This window comes from Seriola aureovittata, chromosome 16 (assembly GCF_021018895.1).
Source record: "Seriola aureovittata isolate HTS-2021-v1 ecotype China chromosome 16, ASM2101889v1, whole genome shotgun sequence".
NCBI lineage: Eukaryota > Metazoa > Chordata > Actinopteri > Carangiformes > Carangidae > Seriola > Seriola aureovittata.
The window spans coordinates 24,749,611-24,773,564 of NC_079379.1; the positions used below are offsets into that span (position 1 = coordinate 24,749,611).

At 45.7% G+C, this 23,954-nt stretch overlaps 2 protein-coding genes and 1 long non-coding RNA gene across 6 annotated transcripts; 1 reads left to right on the forward strand and 2 right to left on the reverse strand.

Moving 5' to 3' along the window:
- Positions 1-3,758: 3,758 nt before the first annotated feature.
- LOC130183310 (uncharacterized) lies at positions 3,759-11,468 on the reverse strand. 3 transcript variants are annotated; one of them, XM_056398605.1, is made up of 9 exons: positions 10,945-11,467; positions 9,258-9,360; positions 8,992-9,105; positions 8,810-8,866; positions 7,605-7,742; positions 6,601-6,648; positions 6,312-6,425; positions 5,554-5,646; positions 3,759-4,904 (listed from the first exon to the last, which is right to left on the reverse strand). In XM_056398605.1, the coding sequence occupies exons 2-9, from the start codon at positions 9,354-9,356 to the stop codon at positions 4,797-4,799; spliced, it is 771 nt and encodes a 256-aa protein (XP_056254580.1). In that variant the 5' UTR covers positions 9,357-9,360; positions 10,945-11,467; the 3' UTR covers positions 3,759-4,796. The 3 variants fall into 3 exon arrangements, with proteins under 3 accessions (XP_056254580.1, XP_056254582.1, XP_056254583.1); XM_056398607.1 differs by lacking the exon at positions 10,945-11,467 and adding an exon at positions 10,443-10,585; XM_056398608.1 differs by lacking the exon at positions 6,601-6,648 and having other exon boundaries at positions 10,945-11,468.
- Positions 11,469-14,330: 2,862 nt separating this feature from the next.
- Positions 14,331-23,341, reverse strand: sema4ab (sema domain, immunoglobulin domain (Ig), transmembrane domain (TM) and short cytoplasmic domain, (semaphorin) 4Ab). 2 transcript variants are annotated; one of them, XM_056400128.1, is made up of 14 exons: positions 23,201-23,341; positions 22,530-22,690; positions 22,205-22,264; positions 22,001-22,099; positions 21,793-21,886; positions 21,030-21,152; positions 20,454-20,581; positions 19,621-19,802; positions 19,161-19,305; positions 18,722-18,908; positions 18,350-18,465; positions 17,930-18,093; positions 17,693-17,787; positions 14,331-17,244 (listed from the first exon to the last, which is right to left on the reverse strand). In XM_056400128.1, the coding sequence occupies exons 1-14, from the start codon at positions 23,295-23,297 to the stop codon at positions 16,427-16,429; spliced, it is 2,469 nt and encodes an 822-aa protein (XP_056256103.1). In that variant the 5' UTR covers positions 23,298-23,341; the 3' UTR covers positions 14,331-16,426. The 2 variants fall into 2 exon arrangements, with proteins under 2 accessions (XP_056256103.1, XP_056256102.1); XM_056400127.1 differs by having other exon boundaries at positions 14,331-17,259.
- LOC130184247 (uncharacterized) lies at positions 18,316-23,228 on the forward strand. Its single transcript, XR_008829952.1, has 3 exons — positions 18,316-18,450; positions 22,463-22,668; positions 23,092-23,228. It is a non-coding gene; the product is annotated as an uncharacterized LOC130184247 (long non-coding RNA).
- Positions 23,342-23,954: the final 613 nt, after the last annotated feature.

A 23,954-nucleotide genomic window follows, 5' to 3' on the forward strand; every position in this document is an offset into this window, starting at 1 on the left:
CCACAGTGGGTGCCCCGAACTGAACCTGCTTATTTATCAGTATTCACCTAATCTATTGGCGAAAAGCGATGTAGGTGAAGTAAAAAATTGCATCCTGCTTTAAGACTGTAAATATTTGACACTGATGCATTTCACAGGATTATACTGGGATCTGTGACGCCGGCCTATAAACACATACCTGCAGGGCACTTAATAACTATTGTGTAAATGGTATTGTGGTACCACAGTACTGGGCAGGTCGCACAGGTGACAACTCAGCCCTCAACTCTTTCACAGCACAGTTGCTTATCAGTGTATAAATCACGTTGCTACACACCGAGTGTTGTGTATACACTCTGTCTTCCATTTAGGAAAAGCAGCTGTGACTCACAGCTGTTAATAGGAAGATTAATGTTCTGTTTCATTGTCTGCAGAACATTAGACAGAATGGAACAAACAGAAGGTCAAAAGTGAAAAGGCAACAACACAATGCAGGGTGTAACCAAATACAACAATGTACAATAAACACACACGCACACACACACACACACACACACACTCATGAGGTTGGTGTAGTGCTGGAGGAGGTTGGGCTCATTGGAACGGTGAGACTGTCCATCACGTGCTCTATTTTCAGATCTGGATACTGGTCACCTGCGCACACGCGAAACATCACAATCCATCAGGCAGATTAGAAAATATACTGAGCACATTCATGCCAGAGGAAGCTTGTCCACTGTGGACACTCGATGAAATACACCTTAAACTACAGGGACTCCCGTCGTCCGGAGCAACACAACCACCTAGTAAACTAGAATCACCTCCTCGTGGTCGTATCCCTCCGCCACTCAGACTAGTTCCAGCTCTGTTAATCCAGAGTCAGAGGAAATATTCAACATTTGTGTGAATTTTGTCATAACTGCTGTGAAGTCTTGAGTAATGGCTGAAAAGTGTTTTGTGAGGTCACACTGACCTTGACCTTTGACCTTTGATCTTTTACAACCAAAATCTAATCAGTTCATCCTTGAGTCAACGTTTATACGAAATTTGAAGAATTTCTCTCAAGGTGTTAGTGGATGTAAAATCCCCTGGTGTGTTTGTTGTGGAGAGGAGGAAACCTCTGAGGATCATTCAGCTGCAGGTAAAAACCTGCTGAACGTCTGGTTCATCAGTTATTAAAGAAACAGTCAGAACAAAGGTTAGCATGAGTCTCAGCTGTGACTCTAACCCTGAGTCTCTGTCTTCTGCACAGCGTCGCTCAGACTCTGACTTTAAATGTCAAACTGCTTCATTCAGTGTTTTTAACGTTTTAGAATCAGCGGGTCTGTTTGATTTCCTGAACCACTGACACTGAAGGAATCCAAACCGGGAGGAGCTTACGGCAACGGTGGTGAAGACAACGTCTCCCATGATCCCACGCTATCTCATGACGTCACCAACTGTCTTTTGTCATTGTTTTGATTGAGAGACCCCTAAAGGCAGAAGCTACAGACTGTGTGTTTCAATGGTCAAAGTAAAATATCATTAGCTCTTCTTCTACTGCAAGTTTTTATTTTGAGTCGAAACAACTGTTTAATTATATCTCAGTCAAACCTGTAATCACTGAGTTTGCATTGATTTTTGTTCAAAATGAATAAATGATGCTGAGATTTCCACAGTCTGATTACACACAGTTTAGAAGATTGTAATTACTTCAGAAAAAACCTCCATTGTGTCGGAGCACTGCAAATCGTTTTACTGTAATTGACTTGGGCGGGGCGAGTGGATGATTTGCCCTTGTCATGTCAATTAAGATAACGAGCATCATAAAGGAAACGTCACACAAGCGCTTTATCTGTGTGCAGCTTATCAGGAGCTCTGTAAAACAGTGATTATTATTTGCTCAGTCAGATGGGAGGGGAGTGCCGACACTGGCACCACGCACAACCACGTTCTCAAATCCACTCTAATGTACACAACGTGTTGCGGTGAAACTCTTGTCTGTAGATCCATCATGTTAAAACCGCTCTCAATTACACAGCTGACTCAGTGATGTGTGTGACTCCTGCACGAAGCCAACGACTGAAAGGTCCATCTGATATCATTATAATAATATATATATATAATTATAATATAATTATAATATGAATTTTATTATAGCACTCAGAGAGTTTGTCACCAGGTGCTGCTCATGGTGGAACTGTTGGTTTCTCTCTTGAGTTTGTTGTGTAAGTTCTGATTTAGCAGCAGGAGTGCAGGTTTGCATTTGGACGGTATATATATTGACATGTCCCAAGCAATACTTCAGGAAGACAGCATTGTATAATAAAGAACTGAATATTATGTACACTATGTATGTATGTTTATATGTCTATGATAGAAATAAGAATAATTAATACATTTTTCTTTTATCTAGACAAATATGATATGGCTCCAATTTCAAAAAGGTTCCATGTGTAATTTTAAAGAATGTAGGTTATACTTAAAATACATATATAATTGTACTTCATATGTACATATATATCATATATGGAAATTCAACACACACACACACACACACACACACACATATATTACATTTGTGTGTGGGTATTCCTGAATGTAAATTCAGATCTTCTATGTTAATAAAACGTGTTTGACAACATCGAAAAGACAATCTCTTTGTTTTGTAAAAGAATTGTTGAAAGGCATAAAAACGTGATAATATAGTAAGACATTAAAACGTCTAACTAACTAACTAACTAACTAACTAACTAACTAACTAACTAACTAACTAACTGACTAACTAACTAACTAACTAACAGGTTTCATATTTCATTTTTACATATAAAGGATAAACCTTAAATACATATGATTGTACTTCATATGTACATATGTTTCATACATGGAAATTCAGCACATACATACATGTATTTGTTTACGGGACTTCCTGAATGTAATGAGATTTTATATGTTAGTAAAACATTTGGTTGATGGAAAAAATATCTATTTGTGTTTGAGCGGTGGCGAGGTTGTTACCAAACTCATGCCCTTGTTTAGCACTATGTGAATAAATAATTTCTTAATTTTCACTTTAAAAACACTCAATAATTTTGTTAGAGTGTATCCCATAATACTCAGAGTCCCTCAGGTCATTGACCTGCAGGTTTGTGTCTCCTCTGTCAGACTGCTGCTCTTTGCTGCCACCTGCTGATTTCACATGATCTCTCTTCTGGAAACAGACTCCAGCTGTTCCCGACATCAGGGGTCATCAGGGGTCATCAGGGGTCATCAGGGGTCATCAGGGGTCATCAGGGGTCAGAGTCACAAACATTTCATTTCAGCTGATTTATAAACATGTGCATCCGCCCGGTTCTGTTTTATAAATGTCTTTCATTGTGGAACTGGGCGCATGTGCACGAGACGAAACCATCAGTTGGTTAAACTTGCATTGATTTTAGATGTAGATGTTTCTGTTGAGAAATTCTATCTGTGGTCTGATGTTCATTTTATCCTGTAATGATGGTGACTGTGTCTCTGTAGAGCGTCATTGTCAGTGTGTCATATCATGTACGTTTTTAGATGCTCCCAGCTGAGGAAAGGCTCTGTGAGTGCGTCAAAAATAATAAAACCTTTGGAGAAACAGGAAACTAAGAAGAAACCAACAACAATGGAGGGATACTACATCTGAGTTCTTAGATCATTGTGCATCTCGAGACACTCACACACCTTAATTCATTCAGATGAATCCCTCACCTGGTTTATAGAAACACGTCCTGTATAATTACTGTGTGTACACAAGAAAAACACAACTATTGTTCTTTTTCATTAGTGCAGCAGGAACTTTATTTACACTGATTAAAATGTTCATACATTCATTTTCATCATGCCATCCTGTGGTTTCCACAAACACTAACGAGCCAGTGCAGGAAAACAGAGAGACGAAGTAACTGTGGCCTGAAATACTGACATCAGGAGTCACAGTGTTTTTCTTACAGATATGACAAACTACGAGCACTAAAGTCATCTCTCTAACTGCTCCGGGATGTTTTCAACGTCCAGCTCGTTTCTGAGAAATAACTAAGCAGGTGTTAAATGATTATAGCTGGAGGGGGGCAGGCTCATAATAAGTAATTTAATAGTATATATCATCATAATAAATTCATTTTCATGTTAATGTTAATATTTGAGGATAATATGAGTGATTATGGGCCTGTTATTCAAAGATCAGCTCTTACTGACTTTAACATAGCGAATATTAATATTGTAATAATACAATAATTACCTCTGTCTCCAGAACAGGTGGTAAACAAATCCACACGTCACTGTGTTTTATAGAAGAAAACAGGTGTGAGACATTAGAGCCAACAGTGGATCAGTGAACTGTGAAGTGACATTAAGACAAACTCAACAAGAAGTTTTTCTAACGGAGCAACAACAACATCTTATTTCAAGTCAAATATGTTTTAAGAAAAGCAGACCTGTTACATATTAAATCTACCTTCAGTCTAATTAACACAAAGTGTGCACACGCTGTTGGTGAAGTGAGGAGCTGCTACACACTCTTTGTTTCCCCTCGCTGTCTCTGTTATTATTTCTCTGGATATCTTAGTATCTGCAGAATAAATCAACATTACTAATAAACACTGATCCAAGTCAGAACCACGTCACAGTGTTCTGTGGGTCCAGCCGAGCTAACACTGATGCTGTGTTCATGTCATGCCAGAAGAGAGAGGACAGGACAATCTGTGTCGTCACCCAAGTCACGTGACTCATCGAGGTGAACGGGAGATAACTCCGCCCATGTCCGCGCTGCGTCTGACATGACATGACATCACAGGGAGCAGTGTGTGCTGAGTTCAGGGCTCCGTGGTCACCGCCTCGATCGGCTCCACCTGGGGTTCAGTGGGTGGGGTGGAGATGTCCTCCATCTGCTCTGAGTCTGGCTCAGTCACCACCACAGCCACCTGCCGACAGAGAAGAGGCGTGGTCAGACCAATCACCCCCCCCCCCATAATAACCTTATAATAGGTTATTAATTTGGTTGTTAACACTTTATAAATCATAACTAAACAATTATAAACCAGCTATAACCCAGTTTTCAAACATTGATGCAGCTCACTATTTGGCAAGATCAAGTTGCTTATTATTTATTAATTAATCTTACTAATGAGTTATAACTGGTAAAAAAGAGCCTTACAGTAAAGTGTGAAACACATCACCATTTATTAATGAGTTACTATTATTTATAACTGGTAACTCATTAATAAATGGCCAGTTATAAATGTAACGTGGTTAATTGTTAGTAACTTAACAAACGTGATGAAGCAGCAGGTGCAAATGCTGGATGATGAAAGTCACAGTTTCCCTTTTTATCTACTGAGTTATAACAGCTTATAAATTCTTTATAAAGTGTGAGTGAGAACGTTTCTTTTCCTTTCTCTTTCTTTTCTTATTTACAGACCAGTTACGTTGTGTTGTGTAATATTATGTTTTGTAAGTTTATTAAATTAAAAAATAAAAAAACTAAACAACAAAAAAAAACATTGATAAATCCTTTATGTTATTGTGAAGTGGCACCATTCACTGTGGTATAATCATGGAGGGAGCAGCTACCTGAGTTGGCTCAGCTGCAGCTGGAGCAGCTGGAACAGCAGCTGGAACAGGTGGGGGCCGACTCTGTGGATAGACAGGCCTCTGGCTGGGAGTCTGCAGGACACACACAGTGACAGGAACATAATGTAATACATGTGTGAATCATCAACACTATGATCTTTATTAAAGGTCCATATTTTATCATAGTTTTATTTAAAGAGTTGATTCATTAGAAGATTTATGATATATGAGCCTCTCTTCTGATTGGCTGACTGTTTTCTGAGTGTTTCAATAAGAATATTTTCAGGTAAAAACACTCAGAGAAACCAAATCCTGCAAGGTTTGGATGGTGGGTCCAGGTGGGCGGGGCTTGGTGACTGCTTTGTTGTGACATCACAAAGTTCCAGAAGTCCTGACGGCTGGTTTTAAGGCTCAGTTTCTGAATACAGGCTGTGTGCATTTCTCTGTGGACTGAGGCTTTGATACTTTCACAGTATTAATATAGAAGCTAGAGCTGATCTATAATCACACTACACATGGACACAGACCTTTACACTGGAGGAGCTTTAACTTCATGTATTTCCAGTCGTAAAACAAAGTAAATGATGCTCAGTCCGGCTGTAGAAACTATAATTTATCGGGGTTAAATCAACTCAAATGTCCCTGATAAGATTCTTAACTTTTAATTTATTGAATTGACCTCAGCTGACCTACCCCGTTCACCACTGTGTCCTGGAGCTTTCTGCCCCCTACAGGTCAAATATCACCTGGTTTCTCACCTGGCTTCCACCAGCAGCGAGGACACTGAGTCCGAACAGCATGGCAGTGATGCAGATCAACAGCTCCAGCACCATGAAGATCACCAGGGTCCCCAGGATCCCGTCAATCAGCAGCTGAGCAGAGAAACCCAGGAACACACAGAGTTCGCTCAGAAAACAAGGAAGTGCATTTCAGACTGTGACACACACAAATTTCTAGAAATGTGAAAGTCTCAGGACACGTCTGTCTTCTACATGCAGCGTACGGGACATAACAACAACAGGAGTTGAACAGTAGTCAGTCACTTACTTTACACTTTTGCTCGATCAGCCCGGTGCATTTCCTGAAACAATGTTGCTGCAGTGGACAGAGAAACATGGAGTCTGTTTTTTCACAACATGTAGTGTCGACTATGAATTCATGTGATTGTAAACGCACAGTCATACATCAGTGACGCTCCATCACCTGCCTCCTCTGCTGCACCAACAACACCTCCATGTGTGGATCCAATCACAGATTAAAGATGGTTTAAATGAAGTTTGTGCAGATTCATAATGTGAAGAATGTATCAACAGCTCCGTCATTAACCACCGAGAGTTTTAAATTCTCTGCAGAGCTGCAGCTGTGATCAAAACGCCTCTGTACAGAAAAGTCCAGTGATTATGACATCATCAACATGTTGAAACCTGGCGCCATATTCATAAAACATCGTATTCTTCAGGAGCACGAAAAAAACAATTCTGCTCTGTTTTTCTCAATTAACTTAATTAATTAATTATCTCAGAATTCTGAGATAATTATCTTGTTAATTCAGAAATTGATTGATTGATTGATTGATTGCATTAAATGTCTGATTCCTTCATGTCTGAATGTGAATGAAGTAGAGGAGCCGTTCACCAGCACAGACAGGCTGTTTACAGCGGGGATCTTATGTATTGAAGATCCTTCATCCCCACTGCAAACTGTGTTAATATAAACTTAAACAGGATCAATATCCAGAAGCTGTCAACTCATCACGGTGACCATCAAACACTTTGGTTTGAACATGTGAATAAAAAGTTTGAACTTGTTTCTAGTTTGATTAAAACAAGATTTTCTGTCCTGCCAACATTGTTTCAGTCTTGCACCAGGAAAGACTCCTACATGTGGATCCTGATCGCTGAGCTGAACGTGTTCTGTGATGTCGTTTAGGTCAGATTCAGTTACAGTGACTGTTGCAGGCTGAAGTGAGTGACGTGTTTCAGGTGTAAACATGAGCAGCTCCAGGACCAGCTGCTGCGTGTCAATGTGACGGACTGATGTAAACATCGTACCACGGCGTGCAGCTCCAGCCTGCGGCAGTGTTCGCAGTGGTACGAGTCCTGGCGGTACGGGAGGTGTTTGGACATCAGACCCAGGGCGGCGGTGGCGAACGCAGCGCTGATGAGGTGCAGCACGAGGACGCATTTCACCTGCGGTGGACAACAGCAGCGAGGACGTACAGTCATGTCAACACACGGTCCAACAGAGACACACACACACCTGTCTGTCTGTCTCTGTCTGTCTGTCTGTCTGTCTGCCTGTCTGTCTCTCAGTCTGTCTATCAGTCTGTCTCTCAGTCTGTCTGTCTGTCTGTCTGTCTCTCAGTCTGTCTGTCTGTCTGTCTCTCAGTCTGTCTGTCTTTCTGTCTCTCAGTCTGTCTGTCTCTCTTTCTGTCTGTCTGTCTCTCTGTCTGTCTGTCTCTCTTTCTGTCTGTCTCTCTGTCTGTCTGTCTCTCTCTCTGTCTGTCTCTCAGTCTGTCTGACTGTATCTGTCTGTCTGACTGTCTGTCTCTGTCTGTCTGTCTGTCTGTCTCTCTGTCTGTCTGTCTCTCAGTCTGTCTCTCAGTCTGCCTCTCTGTCTCTGTCTGTCTGTCTGTGTGTCTGTATGTCTGTCTATCTGTCGGTCTGCCTGTCTGTCTCTCAGTCTGTCTGTCTGTCTGTCTGTCTGTCTGTCTGTCTGTCTCTCAGTCTGTCTCTCTGTCTCTGTCTGTCTGTCTGTGTGTCTGTATGTCTGTCTATCTGTCGGTCTGCCTGTCTGTCTCTCAGTCTGTCTGTCTGCCTGTCTGTCTCTCAGTCTCTCTGTCTGTCTCTCAGTCTGTCTGTCTCTGTCTGTCTGTCTGTCTGTCTTTCTGTCTCTCTCTCAGTCTCTCTGTCTGTCTGTCTGTCTCTCTGTCTGTCTGTCTGTCTCTCAGTCTCTCTGTCTGTCTGTCTGTCTGTCTGTCTCTCTGTCTGTCTGTCTGTCTCTCTCTCAGTCTCTCTGTCTGTCTGTCTGTCTGTGTGTCTCTCTGTCTGTCTGTCTGTCTCTCTCTCAGTCTGTCTGTCTGTCTCTCTGTCTGTCTGTCTGTCTGTCTGTCTCTCTCTCAGTCTCTCTGTCTGTCTGTCTGTCTGTCTGTCTGTCTCTCTCTCAGTCTCTCTGTCTGTCTGCCTGTCTGTCTCTCAGTCTGTCTGTCTGCCTGTCTGTCTCTCAGTCTGGTTAGATCTGTAGAAGCGAGACTCACCCAGAACAGAGTAGGTCTCCTCCCACTGTGGACCAGCACGGAACCAGACAGGGTCACCTGGTGGGTCAGAGCACAGCTCAGTTAGACACAGCATGTGGAGGAAATTCAGGTCCATCAGTTCTGTCTGAAGGTACGAAGAGACGCTGAGACGCCTGAATCAGGATCCATCAGAACCGACTGACCTGTATGACGACGATCAGGAAGAGGGCCACGTCCCCGGTGAAGTGGACCTCGTGGATCTGGAGCACAGAGGCGCTCAGACAAAGGATCAAAGCCCCAATAACAATCTGGATTGCCTGTGACGGGGTGGAGGAGAGGTGATCAGCACATCTGCTTCTACAGATACACTCCAGATCCGGTAAACAGAGCGTTAGAACGTGTGTCCCTTTAAATCAGAAACCAACTCATCTATATGTGAGGGACACAGCTACATGCTATGTGTGTTTACCCCCAGAGTCTTGGGCTCCATCTTGAGGTGGGACTGCAGTTGGCCCGGGGAGAGGGTCCCTCTCTCCACAGGCATGGGGTCTTTATCATCATGAGCCATCCTGCTGCAGATGGAGAAACAACAGTTTTAAGACGGTTACATCTGGACAGGATTGAGTGAAGAACAAATAAACACACACATGCACAAAATAACACATCAATGCATTTTAATGAGATGTTGTGAATATCCATAAATAATCATGGGTAAAAGCGAATAACCCTCACTGAAGAAGACTGTGAGACGCTCAGGGAAAGTTATTGATTGGACATTGAGTACAGTTTACCCCAGTCATAAATATGTGTAACTTCACATTCTTAATGTGTCACACAAGTCACACAACTTTGTGATTAACAGACACAAACAAGATGGCTGCTGCCCCGTCACTGCAGCGGATAACTGCACATTTCAGGGAAATCTGTCAAATGAGCATGAGCATCACACTAAACAAACACAAATCCACCTTGGGTATTACTCTTTCAATAAAACACGTTAGGAAAATTCAAGATGTCTGCCATTTCCAAGATGGCCGACATTTTTGGCAAGGAAATGCCATTTTTTCGTAATAAGTCTACCATCGCACTACTAGCAAACTAGTTAGCTTATATCAGCTAAAGCGCAAATTGAGGTAACTGAAGTCCAGGCTTTAAGGTAAAGTGATTTAAGGATTTACCTTTGAAATGTCAAAAGGTGTAATTCAGTTGACAGTTCACTGGGTTTGTTTGTTAACTTGTTAGCTTGTTAACTTGTTAGCTTGCTCGCCGGCTAGCCCAGCGCGCTAGCGAGTTAGCATTTCTAGCTAGCGTGCTAATGTTGGCTACTAATACTGACTTAAGAGTTGAATAAAACAAGTACAAAAATTTTGGTTCATCATTCATAATAAATGAATATAACAATAACAATTACACTGTGTTCTGTACCTAATTTTTTCACATAATTAGAAATTGTAAAAAATAAAGCAATTAAAGAAATTAAAGAGTTGCGACTGTGACGTCGTTAGAGTCAAAATTACAAAATCGTTGTCCCGTGGGTAAAATACGTGTTTCATGACTGAAATAGCGGCGATCTTGGAAAATGGTTTAGAAATTTAGAAATTTCAAGTGGCTAATCGGATTCTTCAAATTAATGGCCCCAGAGGAATAAATATACCAATTTAGGTGCTTGTATCCACATTTAAATTGAAGCCGATGCTCTGAACACAGTGTTAGCTAAGTTAGCATCTGTCCTGATGTGTTCTCTCTCCTCTGTCCGGGCCACAGCTGCAGGATCCGGTTCAGAAACAACCTTGAGCCAAGGACTTCAGCTGCTCCAGCACAGAGCTGCCTCCCCTCTCATCTTCATCACGGGCTGTTCAACTGTCAAATATTCAACTAAAGACATTACATCCGACATGTGATGCCAGCAGCCACGAGCCCAATGAGCTCAGTGCAGGGACATGGAGAGGAGCACTCCGTCCTCTGCAGCAGAGACCCGCAGTGGGGCCTGGCTCAGCCCCAGGAGTTGACACCACAGAAGAAGAAGTAAATATGAAATGTCCCACGCGGCTTTGATGGACAAACAGTGACAGTGTAAGAACCCCCACCCCAGATGTCCTGTCCCAGCCCACCTGTCCCGGTCTGTGCTGCGGGACAACATGCAGGTGATCTCTTACCTCGGCGGCGGTGCAGCTTTGTCTCTCCGTGTCTTCTCTGTCCCGCTCAGCTGATCGTGCCTTCAGTCTGTGTGTGTGTGTGTGTGTGTGTGTGTGTGTGCTCTGCAGGCTGCAGCAGGGTGTGTTCAGGAGCCGCTCTCACTGCAGCAAAGTGATGCTGCGACTTTCTGGAGCAGAGTTTCGCACAGAGTGTGATGTGATGCGGCTCACAGACATGATGCTGCTGCAGGCTGAGCTCCCGTTACATAAGACTGTACCTCCGCAGAAAGTCTTAACACACGGTGATGCTTCATACAAGAGAGGACTGTGGTCTGTCCCAGGGAGGACGGAGGGGACAAGGCTGGACATAATGTGTCTTTATGTCCTAATCACAGATTTTAACACGTCACGTTGATCCAAACTGTTCATGAGTCTTTGATCATTAATGACTTAAATACACCAGTTTAATCCTTCTCCTTCACATGAACAGATGATGTCACTTAAATAAACTAAATTAAAGGGAGACTTTTAGAATTTGTCCTCTATGATGCCCCCTACTGGTGATGGTGGAGACAACATGAGTTTGATTTTATTTTTATTTTCTGTCTCTGGGGGTTTTACAGCCGTCTCTGTCCTTTGACCCTGGACAGCAGAGGACACGTCCCTCCGTCAGGACGGACAGACATGACCTGTCCTGTGTCCACAACAGAACAACAGTGAATTCACAGAGCAGCAGATGAGCTTGTACATGAATGTTATTGTTCATTTCATGACTTAAAGCATGAAACTTTTTCTATAAACCAGGAAGTTTATTTTCATATGTGACCTGTGGGAGAGGGCGGAGCCTCCTGGGGTAATGAGTGTGGTCCAGACCAAACCAGCAAGTTAGCTTCTGATTAGCAGCATCAGAAGTCGCCAGTGTTTTAACATGTTATAGCAACATTAGCACCTGGAAATGGGGGGGTGGGGGGATGGGTCTGCAGCAACTGGTGCTCTAAGCAAAATGATGTTACACGACCAGAGCAGCAAATAAAGATCTTTATGCAATTTGGTCAAAGATAAACACGATCATATATATAATGGAGGAATGGGGTAGAAATGCAATGCTGAGGTCATTGACCTCTCAAGGTCACCAGAGGTCAGATACAAACCTCAGGGTGTGAAGATTATCTGCTGAAACTTTCACACTTTAGTCATAACATGCAGTTGTTCTGCCGACCTGCCTCACTACCACAGTCAGGATGATGCAACACTACACGCAGGTCTCATTATATGCATCCGTTTTATTCCTGCTTTCTGCCTTATGTTAGAAATAAAATGAGAAACAGGATCTCTGACATGTGACCTGGTGACACAGCTGCTGTCCCCGGGTCAGACTCAGCTGGACTGAGGTCAGGTGACCGACGCTGTGTTCACTGTCCTGACACCTTTACCCTCACAGTCATTACAGTCAGAAGTTTTCCTCCTCTCAGGGCAGAAGAACCTCCCACATGCGTCATGAGGGAGGAATCTGAGAATAAATACAGTCACACGTTTTCAAGAAATGTGTTTTTACATTTACCAGCACTAGAAACACATGTAGTGTGTCTGTAATATACGTCATATATGAACACGTCAAAGGAAAGTGAACTTATTGAGTTACACTGAACCCTGACCCAGACTGCGACATCACTCTAACCTGTGAAATATTCCTGTTATAATCCTCATGAAAATAACGTGTTACAGTTCAGGAACACAAGATGGCGCCAGAAGACAAGCAGCTCCTCTCCGGCTGCGTCAGCCTGAGCTGCTGCGCAGTGTTTCAGGACAGTGGAGGTGATCGCTGTGTTTGTACCTGTAGGAGGAGCTGCACCTGCAGTCTGCACACTGCCCCACACTGAGGTCACATGGTCTCAGCGGGCCACAGGGACTGGCCTGGTTCCTGGTTTTGGATTTGATGGACATGCAGTGCCCCCCCCCCCCCCTCTCCAGTCTGTTTTTGATTCCTTACATGTGGGGGAGGGGGAGGGGGAAGGGGGTGGGGGGGGGGTCATAATAACAATAGGCCTATCTTTTCAGCCAGAACCCTCTTACTGAGCTCTGTGTGCTGACCCAGCAGTCAGCAGCTCCTCTGTTGTGACAGCTGTGCTCAGCGTCATGTTGTGGAACTCAGATCCAGACTCTGATGATAATTGATTACCGATCAGTTTTCATATTGATTTTAAAATTCTGTGACTTGTTTCACGCTCACAGCTCATGAACCAGTTCGGCCTCTCAGGTCTTATGACACAAGTCTGTTGTTCCAAAGTGCAGGACCAGAACCTCCAGCGAGGAGGCGTTCAGCTTTAATGCTCCCAGCCGATGGAACCGTCTCCATGACGACCTGAGAGCAGCAGGAAGTGTTGACATTTTTAACCTTAACCCCTAACTCAACAGACCTCTTCAGCCTGGCTTTTCAATAAATATTTTAGCTATTTGTCACTTTATTTTATTTACTTACTTTATTATCATTATGTTCTAAATTGTATTTTATTCTATTTTACCTGTTCTTTAATTATTGTAGTTTGTTCTATGTTATCAGTTCTATTACAATTGTTTTTCTTCTTTTTTAATCTTTTTCTTGTCACTTTACTTGATTTGTCCTTTTCTTTTTAGCTCCTCAGTCTGTGAAGCTCTTTGAACGGCAGCGACCTGAATGAAAAGTATCATACAAATAAAGATATGATCATGGTCGAGGTCTTTACTCCAGCCTTGAAGATATTTTTCTTATGTCAGGACCTGATCCTGTGTCACTGATGACTTCATATTCTAGTTCCTCTTCTTCTGCCTCAGTAAAGTTTAACTGTGAATTATTACAATGGATACATGTCAGGTTTCCTCAGCGAACATGTGGTGACAGAAACAGCTGGATGGACGGAGAGAACTACATCATCACACATTTTAAAGGACCGGCCCGACATCAGGAGGAAATCCTCGTGTCCTAACGACGTGTCTCTTACATGTGAAAGTTGTAGTTTTATTTCTTTGGCTGCTCTCTGAGAGGACACACAGTTTTCTAAGATCAGTGCGGCTCGTAGTCCAGCTACCAAACACTCAGGATGTTTGTTTTCCTCTTCACATCCCCAGCAGCCTCCAGCTGGTTTGTCTGGTGTGAACAGGGACCAGTTCCATGTCGGACTGGTCTGAGATGTCGGTCCAGTCTGATGCAAGTCTGACCATTTCACAAAGATAAAGACTGACGCATTTTAAGCCAAAAACATTAGAAACCTTACCCCGAGGCTAACTCAGGCCTAAGACCAATGTTACCATGGTAACAATCAATGACACCTGACCGGCAGCACCCAACAACAAAAAACAGGAAAACATGGATCATAATTTGGAGTTTGCCGACATCGTTATAAAGAGAGCAGCAAGGTTTTTATTTAAAATCAGTTTTGTCTTTTTATTGTTTCAATAAAACGTCTTTGTAACTGTAGATTTCTTCCTAAAGACAAACACGTTCTGCTGAGCGTAAACAGGGCTGTTCCTCGGTCTTAATTTACCCAGAATTCATTTAGCCACAGTCTGGTTTAAGATAGTCCAGAACTAAACTGATTTTTTGCAACGGATGAATTCAGAGTCCGTCTGAAGTCTGTTTGTTGTAGGACACAGACAGAGTTCTGGACACATCGACCCCCCTGAACCAGCCACAAGCTAATTTCCCAAATGCTGGACTGTCTCTTTAAGTGTCTCGACATGAGCTGCAGCTGTTTCAGCTGAAACGATTTTTTTTAAAGAGGAGTCAAACATCATGTGACACAGAGCTGAGAGGAAACCCTCAGTCCAACAGAGACCTGCCTTCAATCCCACAGTCACTGTCTTCAACCCTGGCCCGGCAGGAGGCGGGGCTTGGTGACATCAGCTCCAGACACCTGGACCTAACACACCTTCAAAGGAACACACCAGGTTTCTGTCTCACTAAATCATGGCTGATCTGTTATCGCTTCAAAGAGGAAAATCAGCCGTTAGTTTCATCATCAGAGTGACGTCGTTTAAAAATACACATCGAAGAAGACGACAAATATTAACAACATCTTTACTCACAGAGCATCAGTCAAACATCTGTCCTCACATGTTCTCAGGTAACGTAACAGACGTTCTAACAGTGACGTTCTAACAGTGACGTTCTAACTTCTACGTTCTAACAGTGAGCAGCTCTGTGACCTTAGACGAGACCGGACTGAAGGTGAGACGAGCAGCTAGCTTTATCAGTCACTGACTGACTGACTGACTGACTGACTGACTGACTGACTGTTGTAACTTTGATGACTGTCAGTCAGTCACACAGTCAGTCAGTCAGTCACGCAGTCAGTCAGTCACACAGTCAGTCAGTCAGTCAGTCAGTCAGTCAGTCACACAGTCAGTCAGTCACACAGTCAGTCAGTCAGTCAGTCAGTCAGTCAGTCAGTCAGTCAGTAGTCAGTCAGTCGCACAGTCAGTCAGTCATCAGTCACACAGTCAGTCATCAGTCACACAGTCAGTCATCAGTCACATAGTCAGTCAGTCAGTCATCAGTCACAGTCAGTCAGTCAGTCAGTCACACAGTCACTCAGTCATCAGTCACACAGTCAGTCAGTCAGTCAGTCACACAGTCAGTCAGTCAGTCACACAGTCAGTCAGTCACACAGTCAGTCATCAGTCACACAGTCAGTCAGTCAGTCATCAGTCACACAGTCAGTCAGTCAGTCAGTCAGTCAGTCAGTCTATGTCCTAAGTGTTGGTGTGAGGATCCAGGTTCTGATCAGAGGATCTGAAACATGATAAGTTCTTTAGTTCGGGACGTTCGGCTGCTCAGTGACACGTGACAAAGACAGAAACACAAAGAAAATCTAAACCTGGTGCTGATGATGAACCCGGGTTCAATCTGTTCAGTTTCTCAGCATCAGATCCAATCAGCCGCAGCGTCACTAACTGACCAACGAGGAGGCCGACGATTGGATGAAGACTTCAGTGAAGAGCGGACTGTTGCATCGCCCGGCCGCCTCCTCGCCGCCTCGACAGGAAATGAGGGAACTGAGACTTCCTTCATGGTGGTGGACCAGATCCATGTCTGGGCCCCCAGGAGACGTGAAATAAGGCAAATGTGACGCGCCCGGCTTCCTGTCGGGGACAACTTCCCTCCAACGTGCGTTTGGCAGAATATATTCTCACAGAACCTCGAGGAGACACGTCTACAACCCGACAGTTCTGCTCAGGATCAACTCTTGAAGAATGATCCCGTAACAACAGGAGCTGTGGCATCAAAACACTGACTATTCTATAAAAACACTGACAGAACCAGGTGAACCGGATCAGCTCGTGTTCCGGCCTCAGAACCACAGAACACCGTCTCTCAGCCTATTAGATCCAAATGTGGCCGGTCAGGATCACAGGAGTCCATCAGAACCTCTGGGCTGACTGACAGTCTCCATGATGACTCTGGTACCTGGGGGCCCCCCCCTCTCACCTCCGCTCTCATCTGTCACAGTTGAATGTGTGGGACCGTTCAGATGGGGGTGTTGGGTAAATGTCCATTGGAGCCTGTGAGGGCCCCGTTGCGGCCGAAGCCGCTGGCCTGTCCGCCTTGTGGACTTTGTCCGTTGCGTTTACTCAGAAACTGGTTCCCCCTGGGGGCCTCCTGCTCCACAGGGGTCCTTCTGTCAGAGTCTCTGGTCGGCGTTCCTGCCTGCGGGACCGTCTGGCGGCGGCAGCGCTGTTTGACCACGTACAGAAGGATGGTGATCAGTAAACTGAGGCACAGCACCAGCAGAACCGACACCACCACCAGCTCCTTCAGATAGCTGGGCCCCGGGGCCGACTGCAGCGGCTCCCCGTCCCGAGGGGCCGTGTCTTTCGGTCTGGACTCCAGCGTCCACAGGGTGAAGTTCCTGTCCAGCTGTCTGGTGATGACCTGAGGGTCCCTGCTGGACAGCGTGGGCTCGGTCTCTCCTCGTCTCGTGTCTTTTCTTTTCGGCCCCTCAGAGGTGTGCGGTCCGGGGCCGGGCCTGGCCTCGGCCTGGGTGGTGGGGACGGGGCGTGTCTGAGGCCGGGTGTTGCTGGTCGGAGTTTGAGCCACGGGGCTGCTCTTCTGTTTGACGTGGTAGATGGCCATTGGCTGCTGGTAGCCGTTCTCAGTGGACAGGCAGAGGTAGTGGCCCAGGGTGGCGGGGGTGGCCACGAAGCTCAGACTCCCGTCTCCCAGGTGCAGGTACAGGTCTGAGGACAGCCGGCTGTTGGGACGCTCCCACAGCTGCCGGGACAGCCGGGACGCCGCGGGACACTGCAGCCGCACCACTTCATTCAGAGACACTGACACCAGCTCACCTGCAGGACAAGAGGCTGACATACAGATTACACCTCACCAAAACCCGAATACACCTGGACCCCCCCCCTCCCCTCTGCAGAGCGGCATCAGGTATCAGCAGCGATCTACACCTGTCTGTGTTAGAGACACTAAAGACACTAATGCTCTTCACTGGCTCATTACACACTCCACACACTGTGTGAGCAGAGATACTGTGCTGCATCCAGTCCTGAACGGGACCCGGGGGGTTCCTTCTTTAAAAAGCAGAGTATCGATAAACTGACGTCATCGGTTCTGCTCTCAGTGGTTGAGAAATTAAGAAAATAGATTTCCTGTTTATTATTGCCTTTAAATCAACATGTTAACGGATCGTCGTCCAAACACGGTCAGAAAACGTCACGCTCACGTCGTGTATGTGGAGCATGTGACCAGCCTCAAAGCGCAGCAGCTGCGTTCAGGGACACTTACCTGCAGGCAGACTGTTGGGTCCAAACCGGGCTCTGTGTGTCAGCGTCACACTGTAGCACGCCTCCTCCACGTTCCCTCTGTCCACGTCCTGAGCTCTGAGGAGGGAAGACGACAGTCACCTGATACAGCTGTCACACACCATCGTCTTCTTACAGTTTCCTGTTTCTTTATTTCAGATCAGTCCGTCTCTAATCACCATCACTTCCATCCTGTCAACATGAATCCTTCGGTACTCACAGACTGCTCTGAGTGTCGGGGGTCTTCACGCAGGCTCTGCCGGCAGCGTCCCAACCACAGAACGGGTCTCGGGCCAGAACACACTGAGCACAGGTCCAGTAAAAGGAACAGTTCGCTATGGGGACCCTGACCACGGCCTCCGATGTGCCGACATAGATCACACCCTGCAGTGGAACAGATGGAGGGAGGCACCGGTGTAAAACAAGACAAGTCAGTGGGTGGATGAGTGTCCAGATCCAGCACAGCTCCGCCCTCAACAGGAAACGGACGGACGGACCTACAAAGCTGCATCTGACACTTTGCTCAACACACAGACGTGGATGTTTCCTTCGTTAAGTGTGTTGGTGTAATGTGACGGTGTTGGAGACCAGACGTGGAGCTTATATCGAAGGTCACACGACATGTCGTCTCAGTGTTTACCTTGGGTACGGACAGCTTCAGGCTCTTGACGGGCTGCGGCTGCTCAAACACCTGGACCTCCTCGACGATGTGGGCCCCGGTCTGCAGCAGCACCGCTTTGTGTAGGTAACCGGACTCTGAAACAGGCAGGTTCCTCAGTCAGAGTCTCACACACAATATATCTAATGTTTTACCTCTTCAACCTCATTGATCTAAACATATCAGTGGTTGGCAGCACGAGAAAATCTGTTTATTTATTGCAGCAACATTTTATTTAAAGCTATTGTGAGCTTTTATTCTGAAAAGTTCTGAAAGGAAGTTCCAAAGGTTCTACTGCTTGACAAATCTCTGACACATTATGTGTAATAATCAGTCAGTCAGTCAGTCAGTCACCTGTCAGCAGGAACAGGACGGTGTAGTCTCTGTTGTTGGCAGCCTGGACTCTCTGGACCGTCAGGTGACTGTAGCGCTCAGCTGACACCATGGTCAGACTCCTCCCCTCCGGCCGCACGCTGTCGTCTGCCAGGAAGTTCTCTTTGACGAAGCGCAGGGCGTTGTCTGAGGCGTTGTGCAGACCGCACTACGTCACCGCGAGGCAGAGTGACAGCAGGTCAGATCAAACAGTGGTAACGTGACAAACAGCACATACGTGTTCTCAGATCATATCTATCATCAGCATCAATATCATGAAGACAGTGAAGGAGAACTAACATCCTGCTCATGCTGCAGCCCCCTCACACAACCGTGGAGAAGAGGCAGTTTCCATGGTTACTCCATTCAAGACTGAAACTCTGGAGCTTGTCAGAGTTAAAGGCAGCATCACATGACTTACCTCTCCTGGATTTGCGACCTTCTCCTGAACCCGTGTGCTCCACTGTAACGTGTCCCGGTTCAGGACTTTGTAGTTTCCAGAGAAAACTGATTTGATGTCACTCAGGCGGAACGAGCACACGGCCGAGCGTCCGGAGTTCACCGACCTGGTTTAATGACAGACAGACAGACAGACAGACAGACAGACAGACAGACAGACAGACAGACAGACAGACAGACAGACAGACAGACGTTAACGAGTCCACATGATGCCTCTGATCCTGCAGATCTATAAGGATGGCAGATGAAAACAGGTGTTCTGTGTCCAGGTGTCTCTTACATGTCTGACACTGTCCTGCTGATTCACAACAAGTGGTTTTCACACAGTGACAAACCTGAGACAGTCATTTCTCACTGTGTCTGCTTGTGTTGCTATGACAATGAGTAACGTGCTCTGTGCCGAGAAACGGCTGCAGTCTCACCACTGAGAGGTGAAGATGCCGTAGAACAGAGTGTCGTCTGCAGGAGCTCCCTCTGCTGGTGGGAGGGTGTCTACGTCCTGGATCACGTTGTAGGGCAGCTCACTGTCGGCCTGGCACAGCAGCTGAGCTTTGGCAAACGTGGTCCAGCGTCGCTGCAGAGTCCGCTGGCCCCCGACGTCACTCTGACACAGGAGGATAAGACACTGAGTAACCTGCAGGTGAACTCACTGTTCTTATGATCCGCAGACAGATTTAAGGTGGACTTGAAAAACTGAATCCTTTCATCCATCCCTCCAGAACGTCATGAATTCAATCAAGCCATGGGAATTTTGTGCAACTTTTCCGCAAAATTTCCACAAGATTTCCACAAATGTGACCAATCATCATAGTTTCCTGCTAGTTTAACCAAATATTGAAACTTTCATTGCAATTTTGAAGAAAAGCTGCAACAAACCTGAAAAATCCTGCACAATCCTGCAGGGACTGATTAATGCACGTTAGTCACAGCACAATAAATCTTTGATCAGCACACACACACCTTCCCTTTACCTTATCCCCACATAAATGATGCTTTACTTATGACACGAGACGGTCACAGTAACTGTATGACTGCACAGGTGTACCTAATAAAGTGGACAGTGAGAGTATATCCTCTCTAATCTTAAACGTCTGAATCAAACATATTAATATGAGAGTAAATACAAGAGTAGCAATGAATGAATATTAAGAGATATGTTGATGAGGGCAGAGCGAATGGATGTGGTGCAGCGTGTCGTGTACGTTCCTCCCCGTGTGCCTGTGTAGAAATAGCAGAAGAAGAGTTTGACTCTTACCATGCAGATCTGAGAAACACGAGAGACGACGAACTTGTCGATGAAGTCGTACTCTCGGCCGACCTCGCTGAAGAAGAAGTAGATCTTCTCCTCATCGGGGACGAAACTGGAGCTGATGAAGGTCGGATCTGCAGCAGGAGTGTGAGAGGACGTGTTCGAGCTCGTCACTGTTTCCTGTCCTCTGAGCTCAGCGGAGGATTTCAAAGTTCATCACATTAAAGACGCGTCGCTCTTTAAAGTTAAAATCTGGAGCTTTTCACATTAAAACGTCTGACGTCCTACATCATCACAAATGTTTCCATCAACTCTCAAACCAGTCAGTCAAACAGTCAGTCAGCCAATCAAACACTGAAACACTGTCTTTAAATGTCAAACTGCTTCATTCAGTGTTTTTAATGGTTAGAATCAGCGGGTCTGTTTGATTTCCTGAACCACTCACACTGACGGAATCCAAACCGGGAGGAGCTTACAGTAACAGTGCTGAACACAACAACTCCCATGATCCCACGCTATTGCACGACGTCACCCAACGGCGTCTTTTGTTATTGTTTTCCGTGACGTCCATGTCGCACTCACCCTCCAGCCATCCCAGCGTGTCATCCAGCTTCAGGTCCACACGCCGTCCCTCACTGAGGTGGCGGGAGATGACGGGCCGGTTCCCCCTGTAGTCCGCCACCGTCCCGGTGTAAAGCTCTCCGTCTGAGGAACACAGGAACAGACCGGATCCCTCCTACATGAGCAATCACTGGGGTCTTACATGAAAACAACAAGGTTACAGGAGCGGGGCTCTACAGAGATGGGCGGGGCCTATGGTCATGTGACTTCAAGCCAATCGTTGTCTCAGGCTGGTGGAAAGGTTGAGGGAGTGTCCAACAGAGGACGGGGTGACAGCGTATCTGCTGTTTTATCAATATCTTAAATTAGGCTTTGATTATGTTCTGACCCGGTGGACTGACCATGGCGACCACTGGTTCACATTCTCATAAACACGATATCTCAGGAAATTTGGCACAAACGTTCATCTAGACTGAAGGATGAACTGATTAGAATTTGGTGGTTAAAGGTCAAAGGTCATTGTGACCTCAAAACACTTTTTTGCCATTACTCAAGACTTCACAGCAATAATGATAAAACTTCACACACGTGGTTCATATTCTCTCTGACTCTGGATAAACAGGAAGTGACCTGGAACTAGTCTGAGTGGCGGAGGGATACGACCACGAGGAGCTGATTCTAGTTCGCTGTATGTTTGGATTCAGCTATAAATCCTCATCAGCCCAGTTATTCTTCACGGCCTCAGACAACATCTACTCCAGTGGCTGCAGTGTGATTGGCTTACCCACGATGATGGCAGTGTTGCGCTGGTAGGGGTCGTAGGGGCAGCGACCTCTGCCCTCATCAGGCTTCATGCTCATCGTTAATGTCTCCGAGTTCTGGACGGAAAACAAGAAGAGGTCTGAATAAAGATGAACGGGGAAATCAAATCTAACCGTGAGCATCACCGTAAAACAAACCAGCCGGTTCAGATGTTTGTGCGACAGACTCACGACGTAGGTGCAGCGAGGACTGAAGGCGAAGGTCCCACAGGCGTAGATGTGGGAGGAGTTCAGGAACTGCAGCACACGGATGAAGTTGGGACAGTCGGCCTACAACAACCACACAGAGGAGACACCGCCCACTGACACAGAGTCCAGAGGAAACAGGAAGTGGTTCACTTCACTGTGTCTGCACATGTGCATCAGATACTTTACCATTTTCTTTCCTTTCATGGAGCATTGTTCCACATCTCTGTCTGAAGGGCTCCAGTCCAGCTGAGGGAGAGAGTCATAGTCATCACATGACATCACACCTTCATCAGAGAGCCGATGGTTAAAGCCAAAACTACATCACATCACCACTTCATGACATCACCACTTCACGACATCACAGTGTTCCCACCTTCTCAGGTGAACAGGTACAAGACTTTCAGACGATAGTTTATCTTGTTCTGTTTTGCCTTGAACCTGCAGAGATGTTGAGAGTGACCTCAGCTCTGCAGGAGGAGTCACGGTCGGTCGTCAGAGGTCGCTTGCTCACCTTGTTCCTCAGGATGATGGCGTCCTCGCGGCTAACGTCCAGGGCTAACACAGCATCCCGGGCGCCGACGTACAGCATGTCTCCACCCTCGCTGAGAAGCAGAGTGGTGGTGTTGCTGACATCGTGGCTACTGAAGCGGGTGAGATGTCTCCCGGGACTCCCTGCGGTTTCACAGCAATTAACACTGGCATCAGGTGTCACTCAGTCACCACACACAGTTAAAGAGATGCGAGCTGCTTAATCAGGCCGTTCCTATCCCCGCACTTTAACCTACATGTACGAAAATTAGTCAGCACATAATACACGCCAAGACTTACAAAAAAGCCTCTTGCACCCATATCCTAAACCCAACAGGAAGCCATTTTGAATTTAATCTGGAATTTTGGCGCCGTTTTTTGCAATTTAAGGACGTCGCACTTTAATGACCTCCTGCAGAATATCAGGTCTAACACACAGTCACGTCACTGACAAACAGTTTATCAGAGTCACTAAATTAGTTTCCAGATGTTTCTATAAGAGAAACCAAACATTCACCAAACTGATCTTAACCATCTTATTTCAGGCTCCACCCACCTGGAGCTCCGCCCAGATTCCCCCTCTTAGTGCTTAACGAGTCAACATGCATCAGACCCCACCCCCAGGGCCGTGGTCTTCTTCTTCTCTGTACTCACCTGTAGGGAAGGAGACTCTGGGAGTCAGTCTCGTCAGACACGGGCACAGGAGACCCACAAAGGCCACGGCGAAGGACAGCAGGCCGCGATTCTCCATGGCAACAGGAACGATGGAGTCTGGTGTTCATCAGAGTGTCAGAGACGTGGTGGGACGGTCGGTGATTGTAGCTGCAGCCACATATTCTGGTTCCTACAGCAGACCATCACTGGATCTGAGACACACACACACACACACACACACACACACACACACACACACAGTGTCATTAAGTGTTACCTTTGGTTTTTATTCCTCCACGCCATGTTGTTTTCACGTTGTCCGTCCGTCCGTCTCGTGGACACGATATCTCAGTAACGCCTTGACGGAACTTCTCCAAATTTGGTGCAAACGTTCACTTGAACTCAAGAGTAACCTGATTAGATTTTGGTGGCTAAAGGTCAAAGGTCAACATGATTTTTGGCCTTGTGAACACAATATCTCCAGAACTCTTGAAGGGAATCCCTTCAAACTTTGCACAAATGTCCATTTGGACTCAAGGATGAACTGATTAGACTTTGGTGATCAAAGGTCAAAGGTCATGGTGACCTCAGAAAGCCATAACTCAAGACTTTTACACAGAAATTATGACAAACTTTTCTATGACTGGATAAACAGGGATGTGACCTGGAAGTAGTCTGAGTGGAGGAGGGATACGACCACGAGGAGGCGGCTCTAGTTTAGTTCTAGTTTCATTCTTTATTGTTATTGTGCAAC

Coding starts and splice junctions, on each gene's coding strand:
- LOC130183310 (XM_056398605.1), bottom strand. CDS start 9,356: ATGGCTCATGATGATAAAGACCCCATGCCTGTGGAGAGAGGGACCCTC. Junction 6,426..6,600: donor TGATCGAGCAAAAGTGTAAA/GTAAGTGACTGA, acceptor TTCTCTGCTCAG/CTGCTGATTGACGGGATCCT. Junction 4,905..5,553: donor CTGCAGCTGAGCCAACTCAG/GTAGCTGCTCCC, acceptor CTCTGTCGGCAG/GTGGCTGTGGTGGTGACTGA.
- sema4ab (XM_056400127.1), bottom strand. CDS start 23,297: ATGGAGAATCGCGGCCTGCTGTCCTTCGCCGTGGCCTTTGTGGGTCTC. Junction 21,153..21,792: donor CAACACTGCCATCATCGTGG/GTAAGCCAATCA, acceptor TGTGTTCCTCAG/ACGGAGAGCTTTACACCGGG. Junction 18,466..18,721: donor CGTCCTGTTCCTGCTGACAG/GTGACTGACTGA, acceptor TGCCTGTTTCAG/AGTCCGGTTACCTACACAAA.